Source organism: Xenopus laevis, chromosome 8L, assembly GCF_017654675.1.
Source record: "Xenopus laevis strain J_2021 chromosome 8L, Xenopus_laevis_v10.1, whole genome shotgun sequence".
NCBI classification, from domain to species: Eukaryota; Metazoa; Chordata; class Amphibia; order Anura; family Pipidae; genus Xenopus; species Xenopus laevis.
This window is the reverse complement of record NC_054385.1, coordinates 114,922,158-114,938,305: the sequence shown is the minus strand read 5'-3', so window position 1 is coordinate 114,938,305 and position 16,148 is coordinate 114,922,158. Positions and strand designations below refer to the sequence as shown.

General features: G+C 40.3%; 1 protein-coding gene across 1 annotated transcript in view; it reads right to left on the bottom strand.

The window, feature by feature from the left end:
* Positions 1-15,691: 15,691 nt before the first annotated feature.
* LOC108699021 (vomeronasal type-2 receptor 26) overlaps positions 15,692-16,148 on the bottom strand; it is a 28,708-nt gene continuing 28,251 nt past the window's right edge. The window contains exon 7 of the mRNA XM_041573935.1: positions 15,692-16,015. Coding sequence (XP_041429869.1) covers positions 15,692-16,015 — 324 coding nt within the window. The remainder of the gene's footprint in view (positions 16,016-16,148) is intronic.

The following is a 16,148-nucleotide window of genomic DNA, read 5'->3' as shown; positions in this document are numbered from 1 at the left end:
GCTGGTAATCTGATACATGACATTTGATACTGAAGACAGGAGGTGCCCTATGAATGCACTGGGAATCCTGCTCTGGCCGCACTTGTAGTTAGGTACATAATCACTGCTTCCCGTCAGAATACTAAATATACTGCTACTGGCTTTTCTCTCACTGGCCCAGGAATCATGGATATGATATCCCAAAGTCACATTAGGCAGAATGTTCCGGTTGTTGTTGATTTCCTCAATGGCAAAAATGGCAGCAAGAAAATGCTGGTAATACTGGAATGAGGATCTAGAACAAGAAAAGAGAGCTGGAACTGGTAATGAGTTTTTTTTTAGCATTAAAGAGAGTGAAGGATTAGTTAGAAAGCTAAGAATAGAGTCTATATGAAGCTTGATTATGGATACCAAGCACATTGGGTATTTGCACACGGAAGGAGTGCCCAACCATATTAGCTAAAGATGATAGGCCAAGGAGAATTAGAATGGAGAAGCGACCTTTGGCATTAACAATCTGAAGATGATTTGTAACTCTGGCTGTCTCAGTCGAGTGTGCCAGCTGAAAGCCACATTGCAATGTGTCTAACAGATTATGGATGTGTAGAAAGTTAGTAATATGGGAGTATGACTATGAAGATTTTCATTCATCCAGGTCATAGTATATCTAGTATAGGTCAATCTAAAAACAACTGGACTTGCTGAGTAATCAATGAAGACGTTTCACTACTCATCCGAGCAGCTTCTTCAGTTCAACTGACTGGTGTGGGAAGTTCTCGGCATATAAACTCTTCCACTAAACTCTTCCACCGGGCGGAATGTGTGGCAACTGATACAGAGTCCAAAGACAAAGAGCAAAAACATCTCAGAGGAGCTTTGAAAGCGTGTGGCTACCCAGACTGGGCCTTTGTCAAAACAGCAGCAACCAAGCCCAACAGGAACACCAATAGAAATAACCGCCCGGAAACACATAGTAGGCGAAACATAGTCATCCCATATGTAGCTGGAGTATCAGAGAAACTCAGGAGGATTTTCAACAAACACCATGTCCCTGTGTTTTTCAAACCTAGCAACACACTGAGACAAAAACTGGTACACCCAAAGGATCCAACACCAAAAGAAAAACAAAGCAATGTGGTATACGGAGTCCAGTGTAGTGAGGAGTGCACAGATCTATGCATTGGGGAGACAAAACAACTGCTCTCCAAGCGAATGGCTCAGCACAGGAGGGAGAACTCTACAGGGCAAAACTCAGCTGTCTTTCTACACTTAAAAGACAAGGGACACTCCTTTGAAGACAGCAAGGTCCAAATCTTGGATAAAGAAGACCGCTGGTTTGAACGAGGCGTGAAAGAGGCGATTCATGTCAAGGTGGAGAGACCATCTCTGAACAGAGGTGGAGGCCTTCGACACCACCTGTCTGCTACATACAATGCTGTTCTAACATCTGTACCCCGGCGGATTCAGAACACTTCACACATCCATTCATGCAACTCTCACAAGTAACACCTGTATCTAGGAGTTGCATGACACATTGGATAATCCTATCACAACTACACAGAATCAACACCTCGGTGAGTTTCTTCAGATGTCACCTCTTTGAAGAGTTACAATGTGTCATTGTAAATGGATTAGTGGAAGAGTTTATATGCCGAGAACTTCCCACACCAGTCAGTTGAACTGAAGAAGCTGCTCGGATGAGTAGTGAAACGTCTTCATTGATTACTCAGCAAGTCCAGTTGTTTTTAGATTGACCTATACTAGATATAGTAATATGGGAGATCAAAATAGGATTTTAGAGGTAAGCTGTAGAAGGGAGACAGGATGGTAACTAGACAGACAAGAAGGTTCAAGCTTGGCCTTTTTAAGAATATACATAGGCCCTTTTAAAGGGAGGGGGGAAAGTTTTTCAAGGCAGTGAAGCATTGAAGGTGTGAGTAAGAGCTGACATAAGCTTAGCAGCACAATGCTTAAATAGAGGAGATGCAAAAGCATCAAGAGAACAGGTTGTGAGTGGGAAGGACAAGAGAAATCAAGAGACTTTAGCGGCAGTTACAAGAAGGAAAGCATTAAGGCAGGCAAAAGGGGGCTTAGAAAGGAGGAGCCGGTTTATGTAAGTAGAGGTAGGAATCTGATTGCGGAACAAAATCCCCTCTGATTTGAGTGTAAGTATTGTATTTAAAAACAATTTTCAACTTAATTTTGAAATCACTATTCTTTTTGTATTATTTAACTTTTGTTCAGCTGCTCTCTGATTTCTATGATCCAATTCACCCTAATAACCTAGCATTTGGTTTGAATGGCATGATTAGATGGCCTGATTAGAAAGGTAATGCAATAACAATTTTTAAAAAATGATTAGAGCCACAGTTCAACATTTAGAAATGTAATCTTAAAATGCAGAAGAAGACAGCAAATAATTTAAAAACAATAAAAAGAGCTAAAAGAAAATTAATAATCTTAATTAGGAAATACAGAACAAAAAAAAAGATAAAAACAAATTAAAAAATAGATTTAACAATCTTTGTGGAAGAATGTGGACTAATATTTTTATTTCTAAACAATATAAAAATGCAGCATAGGGTGATACTCACACAGAAAAAACAGTGTATTCTTTCCCAGGATGGACTGTAAAGTCTGCATGTATTGTGTTACATAAAGCGAATATATCTGTTAGGATTCCAAGCATGATGTCCCCTTCCTGCAAGTAGCCTTCCACATGTTGCCCATTTAGCGAACAGACAGGGGAATTGGGGTTCTTTGCACTGCAAGGAAATGCTACTAACACCCAAGTAACAGCAATCAAGGATATAACTGTCATTAATATATTCAGTGTATTCATTATACTCATCTGTCAGGATTGGTCAGTGCATGTCCAGCCTTATACCTCCTATAAAGTAACACAAAAAAGCAATATATTGCATCCTTGAAAAAGATGTAAAATGGATATCATATTGGTCAGAGATCAGTAGCATTTAAGAGCTAGCAACATAGAACCTATGAGTAAGTGCCCATTTGGCACGAAACGCGATAGGCTATACATGTCCTATTAAGATTTCACTTTTACAACTAGTTTTGCTATTGCATTTTTTGTTAGCAGGTCTCTATACTTTAGTGATTTTTCCAGTTCTTGGTAGCCCCTGGACTGGGGCTTATGTAGTGAGACTGCACATTATTATTTTCTAAATTTGTTTCAATACTTCTTTTTTTAGCATATATACAGTACATGCCATTTCTTTTTGTTTATTCAGTCTTACAACATTTTGCTTGTGTAGTTCTTTTTTTTTTTTGTAAAACTGTTTTATTGTTTTTGTCCTCATTTACTTCTGACACTTGCCTTTGTAATAGTGGAAGACGCTAAGCATGCAAACCATGGGATATCTTTAGTAATAAAACATGATTAAACATTAATTAGAAAAGCATATGAATTAAAATGAAACAGTTAAACATTAACATTTTCTAAGTTAATCGGAAATGGACTTCTGACGGGACTTCCACTGAACAGAAGACCTTCTATATGATCTATGCTGACAAAACTGGTCCAGGTCTATGGTCCAGGTAAAATAGTGTTGCATAATGATATTCACTAATAACTAGACAAAACATACCCAAAATGTGTTGGATAAGTAGAAGATATCAACTTCTTTTCTGAGGCGATCACCGTTGATCGATATCAGGCCAGTCAGTAGCAGGTACAGGTATGGTTTAATGAAGATGATCAGTTATTATTTACCAAGCAATGATGTTCCATGGTACAGAAATATGAAATCCAGTCTATGTGTAATGAACTCATCTATATAGTCTGGAAAGGAGCGTGACTTGTCTGAAAATAACCTCCCCTTTCCCCTGTTATTATACGTTATTCTGAAATTCCCCAGAACATGCCTTGGGAACTGAGCCACAAATATCTCTTGCTAATTCTGAAAACAGATGTTATGCTAAGATGTCTTTGAGGTTTTAATGAGTAAAGACAACTTAAAGCGACGATTACACCTAGAATAAAATGCCACCCATTGCCCTCCATTGAAGGCTATAGTAATGGCTTAAATGTGTTGCCAGGTTTTGTTACGAAAAAACGTCTGTAGTCTGATATATTTCTCAAATTTTCTGTGAGACACGACAGATTTGCCCATCACTAAAAGGCAATTCTGACATTACAACCCAGCAGGCCATATTGGACCAAAATTACAGCATGGAGCAGCTTTGGTGAAAGAGGCCAAATTGGATCTTACTGGATCATATACTTGGCATTTCAAATGCCAAGAAGTTAAAAAAAAAGTGAAAAGAAGTTAAAAGTATCGCTATATATTTGACAAGGTCCAACTATGATAGACCAAAGTGCAACTGTAAGCAATCCTACATACATCTACTTCTAATGGAAAACTCACCATAGTAATGGCAATGGCCCAGGTGCTCCTGCCCCAACTATGATATGTGCTGTAAAAAAATACAGGGCAGAATTAAACTTTAATGATAACATTAGCTGCAGCATTTCTGTGTGCATTATTATGTTCCTACAAATATAGTATCCTTTGAGAAAAGAATTCAATTGAAAGCTTGAACATTTCTTGTTCGGGTTTACTATAAGCTGTTTCGGTTTCAAAAGTTTGGGTTTCAGCCATGTGAAAGCTGAACAATAATCTAGCCAATAACTTCCACTCCCAAAGCCCAACACAGCCCCAAATGTCATGACCCCATATGTCACTTCTCTGCCCCCGATATCATCACCTCGCCCTCTTGTCCAGTTTTTACTGAGATCAAAGGTGTCAACCCAACTGCACAGTAAATAAAAAGGCATCATGCAGATGGCACATATTTAAGGGTCAATTCAGTAGCTGTGGTTATCAATATTATTCTTTATATAGTTAGTGCCAACAGCATTTTACATCTTCCATATCAGTATTTTCCCCAAAATCATAAAGGTGTTAATGATAACATATAGATCATTAGTGATTATTATATTCATAATCAACATTGGTAATAATAGTAGGGCCTAACCTATACTGGGAGCTTTACTGCAAAGTCTAAGTGAAGTCCTTAGGGATGGGCGAATTTGACCCGTTTAGTTTCGCCAAAAATTGCCACGGGCGAAATGTCGCCGACGCCCATTAAAGTTTATGGGCGTCAAAAAAAAATTTGTAGCGTGGCGAAATTTTTTGTGATGTTTTTTTTTTTGGTGCATGACGCCATACATGTCTATGGGCGTCATTTTTGCGGTGAAACAAGGTGAAAAAAATTGCCCATCCCTAGTCCTTATCCACAAATCCTCATTTGACCCCAGTGCTGGTCTTCAATGTTTACTAAGTGCACAGTTTCTGTTCTGGTTTTACATACTCTCTTAATCCCTCCTTAGAATGTCACATGTTTTACCCTACCTATTTATAGTAATACCATTATTCTCTGTATATGTAGTTAACTTGGCATGGCAGTCAGAGAGTTAATTAGCTTTGCGCTGGGGGGACAGAGGGGGATTTGCTCCTGTGGCCGGGAGCCCATGTGGGTAGCAGAGGAGGTGCGAGGGGCCAGTCCGACACTGACCCAGGTAATACTCAGAGTCCCCAGTAAACAGGCACACAAGATGCCAGGGCAACAGGCACAACCTGACTTTATTAAACATCTGCAGTTGTATGAAAGGATTGGTTAGAAGAATGATGAACAATAACTGAGTTGACAAGACTGGATGGGCTGCAAAATGGCACAGCAGTCTAAATGAAATTCAAAGGTTAACTCCACCTTCGTTGAACTGGGAAACTGTGTTCTGTCAGCACAGGACAGTGACTTGTCCCATGGTTAGGGTTTCCACCTTTTAGCCTAGAGGAGACCGAGCAGGGGTGGGACTGTGACACAGAAGGGGCGAAACTGCAACGCGGAGAAGGAGGACAGTGATCCCGGGGTGGGGCTTTGACACGACGATCGGTGAGTGGCCGATTGCCGTGTAATAAATAGGGAATCCTGCCCTGTCCAGGCAGTTTTGACCTAGACAGCCCTTCAAAATACTGTGGTGGCAACCCTACCATTGGTGTAGGTATATATGTGCTCCCTCTGGCACAGTTTGATTTGGTAAGCAATGCTGTCAGCATTCCTTATAATTCTTGTAAACTGAGGAGCTAACAATATGTCTCTCCCCCAATGGCTGGTTTTATATCTTCCAGTGTCCCTTAAACTGGCAACAAGGAAGTTAATCAATTACAGTTCAGAAGAAACCCTGCTTCTCCTCACACTGTAATTTTGGGAGAGTGTCACCTAGCAACAGCTAATGGGTTTGGCAGCAGCTTCTAAAAGATACCCTGGAAAAAAATTATTTTACATTCCTCTCCTGACGTGCTTGTGCCTTTAACTTGGGGGGTCAATGGAGGGGGCCAAGTGAAATCCTTTCACATTTGTTGATGCTCTCACCTAAGCAATAGGTGACATGGTTTGCTCTCCCCTCTCGCTTCTTTTAAGATCTAGGTGTCTATTACCCAGACATTCACATATTTTTAATCTATCTATATAAATTATCTTAAACCTAGACCCATTCTTAGGTATATATATTTAGCAGTCTGAGCTATAATGAAGTGTGCCAATTATAATATACCATGTTAACCTGTATTCAATGAATTTATAAACGAGTATTTGGGGATTTGTTTCAATTGTATAGATATGTTTCCAAAAGGTGTGCTCAGGATCAGCAATCGTTTTTGTTGTTGGTCCATACAATTTTGTGTAATAATTTTTCTCTGGTGGAATTATCTTGGTCTCAGCTTCAATTTCGGCACAATTAAAATGACCAAAATATTTAAAAATTACCAGTTTATTTATAGTATTTAGAGGCAAATGCATTTTTGCCTCATAACCTCAAATATGGTTTATATACCATTAGTGATGGGCGAATTGCGGCGAATTCCCGCGATTCACCGCCGGTGAATCAATTCGTGAAACTGCTGTGAAAAATTTGCCAGTGAAAACGCGCCGGCATCCAAAAAAACGGACGCCGGCGCTGTTTCGGCCCAAATTCACCCATCACTATATACCATTAAAAAGATGACTTGACTTCAGGGTCTACATTTACCAGATAATCGTTAACCTCAACTGTTATCCAAAGTTTTGCACAGAAATGTAGAATGAAAACTTTTCTCTTATAAAATACAGTACATATAACAGCCTCTTTGAACTCTTTAAATACCAGCCATTCCAGTTGTTCAAAGGTTAATAGTAAGGCTGTAGCATCCACTTAATGATTTAGGATTCCTTCACCTAATCTTACCCACTTGGCCTCCTCCCTTGGGAATTTACTTTGGCTGTTGGCTACTGAGCAAGCTCCATTCTTCTCAAATCAGGTAACTAAATACACCTCCAGTCTAGTAGCCAATGAAGAGATGGCACTGCTGGTTCCCACAGAAAATCTGCTCCATTTTTTCTCCTAAACTCAGCTTAACCCTTACAGTGCTCCAATCAAGCAGAATGTTTCATCAAAGTAACTTCTTCATGTGTAGGCCTGCATTCTTGTTTACATGAACTTTGCAATGCTGTTTGCAGAAGTAAATCACTGATGATGTGTCAGAGGGAAAATGGCTGCCAGTGAAAGTTGCTATTTGTTTCAGGAATATGTGATGGTGCTGGCAAACAGATGTTATATATGCAATACAAATGATGCAGTTCAGGTGGTGAAGATATGCCCAATTTATATGCATAGTTGGAAAATATAGGCTTTACAAGTCCTTTAAGTTCATTTATCAATTTTTGTTGTGTCTTTCTGAAGCAGCTCTGGGAGGAGGGGTCACTAACTCTGTAAACTGTTCTAAATTGATACATTAGTTAATGCATTTCTTATCTTTGGCCCTGCTGAGCAAGTCAAAGTAAACTTTATTGTCATCTCAGCAGTATACGAATACACAGTGAGACGAGATGACGTGGCTCCAGCTAGTACATATCACAAAAAGGCACTTAGAATACACAATAAATATTTGAAATGTGCAATATACTGGCAGAAATTGGATATATACATGTGTAAACCTTTAGAATCGTGCAAATAAATTAACAGTGCACAGAGTTGAGTTCACAGTTCAGGTGTGTCTGGAATGTAGTGGGAGGGCAGGCCATGAGTTGAAAAAAAAAAATAAAATAAACAGTTTTTCTACTGTATTCGCTGGAGCACAGTTAGCCGCTGCCAGTTGTGGCGCCGCCCGACTAGGCCCACAGTCTCCCCCGGGGTGCCCTACGTCACCAGGCCAGCAATCTCCCTGCAGCTCAGCAGTCTGCCCTGCAGTTCAGGCCCCCAGCTCGGTCCTGGGTACCTCTACAACTCGAGTCCCCAGCTTCTGTTGAGGAGCTAGGCCCCGTTTTGTTCTCCGGCTCTGTATGTGCTAGAGAGCCAGTTTTTCCTCCTTTAAGCAGCGGATGTCCCTTTTAGGCTGCTGGTGTGGGAGATGTTGGCAGAAGGGGACTTGTAAAGCACGGATGGGTGCAGATTTTAACATTGCCCTGTGAGCCCTTGCAGATGTGTCTTCCCTGGGGGAGGGTGGGTGTGGTTTTCATTATATTTCATTATTGACAATGGAAAGCAGTTGAAAATTACCTTTATCTGGTGAACAATCTGAAAACAACGGAACTGCAAAAGGTGAACAACCCCTTTAAGAACAGCAGAAATATTTATTCCATTGCTTATTCAGTTCAAAGTTTTAGTCACTGCATCTTGTCCCTTCTCAAGGACTTGTGTATCCACAGAAGGATATCTGTTCTCAAAATCCCACTGCAGAACAATTCACCTTTTTGTAATTTTACATTTACATCACGTGAGCAATTGTCAAGACATGAATTGGTGTGTATCTCAGAATAGCTATATATACAATGTTAGAACATGTATACTTTTGGAATGCACCCATGCTCTGTTGGTTCTAATGCATACGAGTGGTAGCTTTCAGTGATATGTATGTTTGAGTTTGTCTTTTGTGACATTTCGGTAGCTAAGACTGTACGCCACGACACAGAATAAGCACAGAAATGGAGTCTAACACCAACTTTTACAGTTTAAATGCAGCTTTGCTGGCTTTTATTAGGAACACAATCCACTTCTTAGCATACTAGCTTCACATAACATTAACAGTGCCAGTTCAACAACCACATTGGTAAACACATTAACATAACTTTCCAGCACTTCCATATTTCATCAAACTCTCGAGTCCCAGAATCCACTCTTGTACTCTTGACACTCAGTCTCTTGGGAAGGGTTTCTCTTACTCTCTTACTCTATCCCTCTCTCAAGTCCTTTGGAGCTCTCTCCAAACACTTTAGGTCAGCAGGGAATGACTCTTCATCTCCTTCCCAGCTACACACACAATCACACCTTCTTCCTGTACTTGGAGGTGTCCACAGCCCCTGCCCTCCTCCAGTTCCAGGAGGTCTCTAGGGTGAAGCACTGAGGTGCAGTCCCACACCTCATTTTAACTACAGCTCCCCTGCAGCCTAATTACCTAGCTACCACTAGCTTGGCAGCTGAAAACCCTTAATGGAGCAAGGAAAGGAAGGCCCATCCTGCTCTCTTCCGTTTACTCCAGGGACCCATTAGCCAGCTTTTCCTGAGCTGGCAAAATTACTTATTATTACACTTTTTCTCAAGTTTTAAACCATATGTAAAAGCCAGCTCAAGCAAATAGCTTCAGTATTTTCTCTTGGCATTGCACAATTATTTTGAACTAAACCCTCATGTTTCATGTTTTCCGTATTTCTTATTAACTGAGAAAGTTCCTATTATGTTAATTACTTTTTGCAAAATGATATGTTAGTGATTCCATTGATTGTGAGAATGCTAATCTTGTATACCTTACTACTGAAACCCCATCTTGGCCACTCCCTTGAATCCCCTTTGCTAAATTAAAGGGTATTGGGAATATCCATCATGGCAGTGCCTCCACCAAGTGGGATCTGGGGATACACCTACTGGTTGCCCCACTAGGAACAAATGATTAACCACATCATTGCAGTAAAACAAATAGAAATTTATATAACTGTAAAAGTGCAGAGTAAAATATAATCACATCTCAATACCCTCTACCCTGAGAACCCGTGTGGCATTCCAACCCTGGCACAGTCCCACACTCCACTCCTGGTGGACAAAGAGAGTCACAGTTCCTTTTCCACAAGAGCTCTTATCCTTCCCAAAGTAGTGCTACATGGCCAAAAACCTCTACTGTTGGACAAAGGTAGTTGCTCCCATGTAGCAGGTACACAAACAAAGCCTGTTTTTTCAAACAGGGGACACGCTGGAGCCTTTCACTTCCCTCCCTCAGGCAGACTTACCTGGGGGCTCTCACAGAGCTGGCACAAGCATCCACAGCAACTCAATCCTCAGACTGACTCCCAAGCTTTCCTAGCCGAGCACACAAAAGGTACTTACATTTTTAGGGCAAGCTTCAACACTATCTACAGTGTGAGCACAACAAACCCTTTTAGTGCATCCATCTCTAGGCATCCCTTATCAGGGTCCCATTATCCCTGAGACTACACAGGGCATCACCACCCATGTGGTTTCTCTATAGTTGAGTGAAATGTAATTATTCCACCTCTAATTCTCTTTAACTGCAATGGTGGTGCTGGTCGTCTGTTGGCCTGGCTGGGTCCCTTAGCAACAGCAATCGTTTGGAAACAGTTCCACACACACAAGATCATGCATTGGGGGGTTGACTCCTTTTATTGCGCCATCAGAAATTCAAAGTTTTGGGGGGAAACCCTCCCTTCATCAGGATACAATGCAGACCCATTTAAACCAAACAAACTCCACCTCCATTTCCCATCATGCAATCAATGAGGTGTTTTACCACCAAATGTATTCAAACAGTCCAATATACCAAATCAATTGTCCAATTAGGTATAGCAACATCCCTGTGCAAATGGGTATCACAAGATAAAGTCCAAATTTGTGCAACATTGTGAGAGGGAAAAAGGTTACATATACTGCAACATTTATAAGAAAAATAGTTATAATAATAATACATTTATGGTGTATGAAAACATAACTCACTGCCCATAGGATTTAATAAGGGATTACGATCTCAGCCTGGTAATTATAGACCAGTAAGTTTGACATCGGTGGTAGGCAAATTGTTTGAAGGCTTTTTAAGGGATCACATTCAAAATGTTGTCTTAGTGGAAGGCATTATGAGCAGCAATCAGTATGGCTTTATGAAGGATGCGTCATGTCAGACAAATTTTATTGCTTTTTATCATGAGGTAAATAAGATGCTGGACAGTGGGAGGGCAGTAGATGTGATCTATTTTGGATTTTGCCAAAGCTTTTGATATCGTGCCCCACAAACCACTGCTTTCTAAACTAAGGTCTGTTGGGCTTAATGAAGTCGTTTGCACATGGATAGGAAACTGGCAACAGGATCGGGTACAGAGGGTGGTTGTTAATGGTACATTCTCTGCTTCAAGTAAGGTTCTTAGTGGGGTTCCCCAGGGCTCAGTATTGGGTCCACTTTTATTTAACTTGTTCATTAATGACTTAGGGGAGGGTATTGTAAGGAATGTATCAGTGTTTGCAGATGACACAAAACTATCCAGCCCAATAAATTTCATCCAGGATGTGTCATCCTTGCAACAGGATCTTGACAAACTGGCAATCTGGGCAGCTAAGTGGCAAATGAGATTCAATGTTGAGATACGTAAAGTCGTGCACCTGGGGTAAAGGAGGAAGGGAAGATTAAAATCTATCTTTGAAAGGAAACACTGAAACTAAAATTCTCATTGAGGCCTTTGGGAGTGAGTGTTTTAAGATGCCAAATCCAAAAAGCCTATTGTCTTAATAAATATCTTTTGTCTACATTACCTTTCTCTCTATTTATACTTCTAGGATTTGTCATCTGACTTGTGAAATGTTCTGTTTAGCTTCGTAAAAATGTTTTGCTAGTAAGGTCTCCTTTTTAAATTTCTCTTTTTCTTTCTCTTTTTTCCGGCCACCAATAGTATCCTCTACTTTAGCTTCAGGTTTAAAATTTCCTATTATGCTTTTATGTTCATTCATTCAGATTTTTAAAAGCTCTGGAAGTCTGGCCGACATAGCAAATACCACAGGGGCATTTGAGCAAATTCACAACACCTTCAGTATCACATGTTGCGAATTGTTTTAATTGAATATCAAAGTATGGTGTTGGCATACTTCTTCTTTAATGACCCCATTGCAATGTCCACAATGGTAATAAGGATAGGTGCCTTTTTTTATTGGATATTGTTAGTCACGCAGACCGTATTTTGGTTTTTATTATTAATATCTCTCTTTTTAGTTTCTAAAGGTGTTTTCTATCTATGTCCAACACCTTGCCTTTTTTAACCTGTAAATTCACCCCTTTCACACCCCCTCTCCTGGAATTGTTGTACAAACTCATCTACCTGGTTTCTATACAGTTCATGAGATGAGGTAATCCTCCTGGCCCTTATAAAGTGGCTTTTAGGTAGTCCTTTGGTGACCCCTACTGGATGAAAACTGTCCTTAATAAATTATTTCTACTGAATTTCTATACATGTCAGTAGTAAACCGCCCATCAGAAAATATCACCTCTACATCTAAGTAGTTGACTGTGAGTGGACCTATTGTCATAGTAAAATTTATGGTGTCGTGTATACCATTAAAGTATGTGAAAAACTCAGATAATAGTTCCCTGGTACCCGTCCATATTAGGAATATATCATTCACGTAGCGTGGCCACATGGCAATATGTTGAAATGACGAATGTTCCAATATGTATGTGTGATCAAAATGGTGCATGTACATATTGGCGTTCACTGGTGCCATATTTGCCACATACTTGTGCCCTGTATCTGCAAGTAATAGTTGGAATCGATTCAAAAGTTGTTATATTTCAGAATAAAATCCAAGCATTCACATAGAAAGTTTACTTCATATATAGGTAATTTTTCATTAAATAAATATTCTCTGCAACACTCGATGCCCTCATCATGTCTGATGTAGGTGTACAGATCTTTCACATCAAGTGTGCATAATATTGGGGATTGGGCCACTAAGCTGACATCATTTAGGACATTGAAAAAATGTGGTATCCTTAAGGTATCCTTAAGGCAGGTGTCTAACTTGGGCAAAATTTCTTGTAAATATATCCACATAAATTGCCAATGGTTGTAACAATGAATCTACACCAGAGACAATGGGTCTTCCCGGGGGATTATTTAATGTTTTATGGACTGTTTTATGGATTCTCTAAAGTTGAGTTTACATGGCTTGGGGCCCTGTACCTCAAACCCCTCAGGCCACTCAAATTCCTTAGGCCTCTTACATCTTAGCTGCAGTCCCGCACTTCTGACTGGGATTAAAACAGGAAGTAGACTGACTGAGCACATGGCTGTTCAGATATATGAAGAAGTTCCGCAACAATCACATCTTCTGGCCAAACCAGGAATTTGCCAGGCCACACTGCATTAGGAACAAAGGACTCACCCCCTCCCTTATCCAATTTAGGTACAGCACTTAGCTGGCCAAGCAGGGGATTTCCCACCATGCAGTACTTTTAAGACCATAGGGGAACTTAAACCTATGGGCCCCTACACTAAGATATAGGACTTTATAATTGCCAATACATGTCAAGCATTGGAAGCAGCAGCTATGTACTTGTTTGGGACATTACCAAAGCAATATGAAAGAGAGGTCTTATTAAGAACAGCCTCATTCAATCATTAGTGAAAGAACTTTTAAGTCTGGTAGAGTTTTGCTAAGAAATTTACAGTTTTTCAAGTGTCTAATTTTCTTCATGAATCTTCTCTAGAATTTTTTCTTGTGGTTGTTTTCTCTCTTGCGCAAGGTAAAAAACTAAAAAACTATTATGTCATTTTTATCCGCCTGCCTCTATGCCATCCCCCTGTCTGTCTACTGAGCTATCTGGCAACATGGGAGTCTTTTTCTACAAAGAACAGTTGTAGTAGAGTGGAAAGCTGACCCTTGAGTGGCATATTGCAGAGAAAGGAAGAATAATATGGCAGGATAATACTAACCATGCAGGGTTAATTTAGTGGGATTAGCTATGCTAATGGAAGGAGTGGAGCCAGGTGAAATTTGAAATGAGAGAAGAAAGGAAGAACATCCACCCTGAGGTTCTTAGCCGGATTGTGTTGTCACAATCTGTGGCCAGGCTTTGTAGGGCACATGTTGAGTTTATAGCGTGTCAATATTAGGTTCAAATTGCTAGTCTGGTTATTAATGTTGCAGTGTAGGGGATGGGTCCATGGCAACGGTATGAACCCTTGGAAAGTACACAGGTTCCTGTTTGCTTTAATGCCCCGTCTAAGATCAAAGGCCTCTGGGATGTGTTGTAGTTTTTATGGATGGTAAGTTTGTAAAACCATGCCTATCCATCATACTGGAGCTGGTATAGTTATTGGTATATATATGCAGGGACTTAGCGTAAGCCATTTAAATGTTAAGATTATTATACATTCCAATCTGTTATTTATTGTAATTTATGCTACTGTTATATAGAATGACTTTGTCAATAAAGTGTTGCAGAAACTTTAATTCAATAAAGCTGTGGCCAAATTATTCCAACTTAATTTTAAAGTGTCTGTAACTTATTATTTCTAGGCCGATCATGGAGTAGCAGGACAGGTATTTGCCTTTGCCATTGTTATGGAACTTCTGTAACAAAGCAGTGCAAGGTTTATGCTATTGCAGAGCTCAAACACCATAAATGAAATGTAATTATTTCTTTACATTTTTTTTTCTGGTGGGCGTCTGTCAAGGCTCATAATAATGTTGTTGTTGCTACTATTGCCGCATTGTTAGCAAATTTATTCAGGTGGGGGTCTGTCAAGGGTCCCACTACTGTTGTTTTTGCTATTACTACTGCTGCATTGTTAGCAAATTTATTCTGGTGGGGTCTGTCAAGGTAATATTCATCAGTTGGGAGTCCACATCTGATTTCCGCCTTAGTTAAGCCTAAGGGACTCGCCCCAGTTCACAGGCAATCATATGCAAAAAATTCCTTTATCCAAAGATAACTGTCCCAAGGCTTTTTTCAGTAAAAAAAAATATTTTTATTTCAGTTAGCGTTAAAACTCAGATACATACTGACCCCACCAGGCCCACCTTACACGTTTCGCACCCTCCGGCTCCTAATAATGTTGCTGCTACTACTGCCGTATTGTCACTAAAATTATTCTGGTTGAGGCTTGTTAAGGCTCCTAATAATGTTGATGCTACTACTGCCACATTGTTGGCAAATTTTTTTCTGGTGGGTGTCTGTCAATTCTTGCTGTCTGTATTATGCAATTTTCATCCTGGTGGGGCCTAGTTGTCACTCAAGTTGGGTCCTACTCTCTATTCTACAGTTTCTAGACAGGCCTAGGGCGGCATAAATTTAGGGGGGGTATGCTGCCCAGCCTCAGGGGTAATAGGCTCGATTCTGGAGCAATAAGTGCTCCAGTAAGAAAGTATGCAGATGCACGTAATCTTGTGGGAGGAAGAGGGGCACCAGAGGAGGCTGGCCTCCGGGTGCCCTCGGAGGAAATCAGCACCTGTTTGTGGAGAATGTAGAGACACCTGCATTCATACCAATAACAGTCTTTTAAAGAAATGCTTATATCTTTCAAAGCTATTGTTGTCACATGCCTAGTGTAATACTAATAAAAGTCCTGTTGCCTCTAAGTACACTTCAGACACCTGCAATCATATTGGCATTCTCTTTAATGTGTGCTTACATTTAAAATCATGTCTCTAAGACTATTGCTGTTAAGTGAGCTTAGCCAAGTGGTACCAGAATCCAAACATATTACACAAGTCCTGCTGCATCTTCATCATATAAATAACACTGTCTTCAAAGTCTTCAACTAATGCTAGAGTTGGGTTATACTTGTATTGAAAGCTTGCATTATGAAAATCTTTCATTGCCAGTTGAATAGCTCCAAGTGGATCCGGCTGCGGATGGTACAGTGGCAGCACCACCACCATCACCTGCAGATGTTCCCAAGCTGGCAGAACCTCCTGAAGAAGCTCTGCAGATGCCAGAACCAGCAGAAGGAGAGCCAGTGACAGCAGCAGCTCCTCGGGATGTTGCTACACAGATTGTGGAGCATACAGCAGGCCAATGTAATGAGGTAGGAGCTATAGGAGATGAGAGAAGACTCTCCAGAGGGACAACCCTTCTCCTCCTCCTCCTCCTTCTGTTTTATAAATTATTTTATTATTA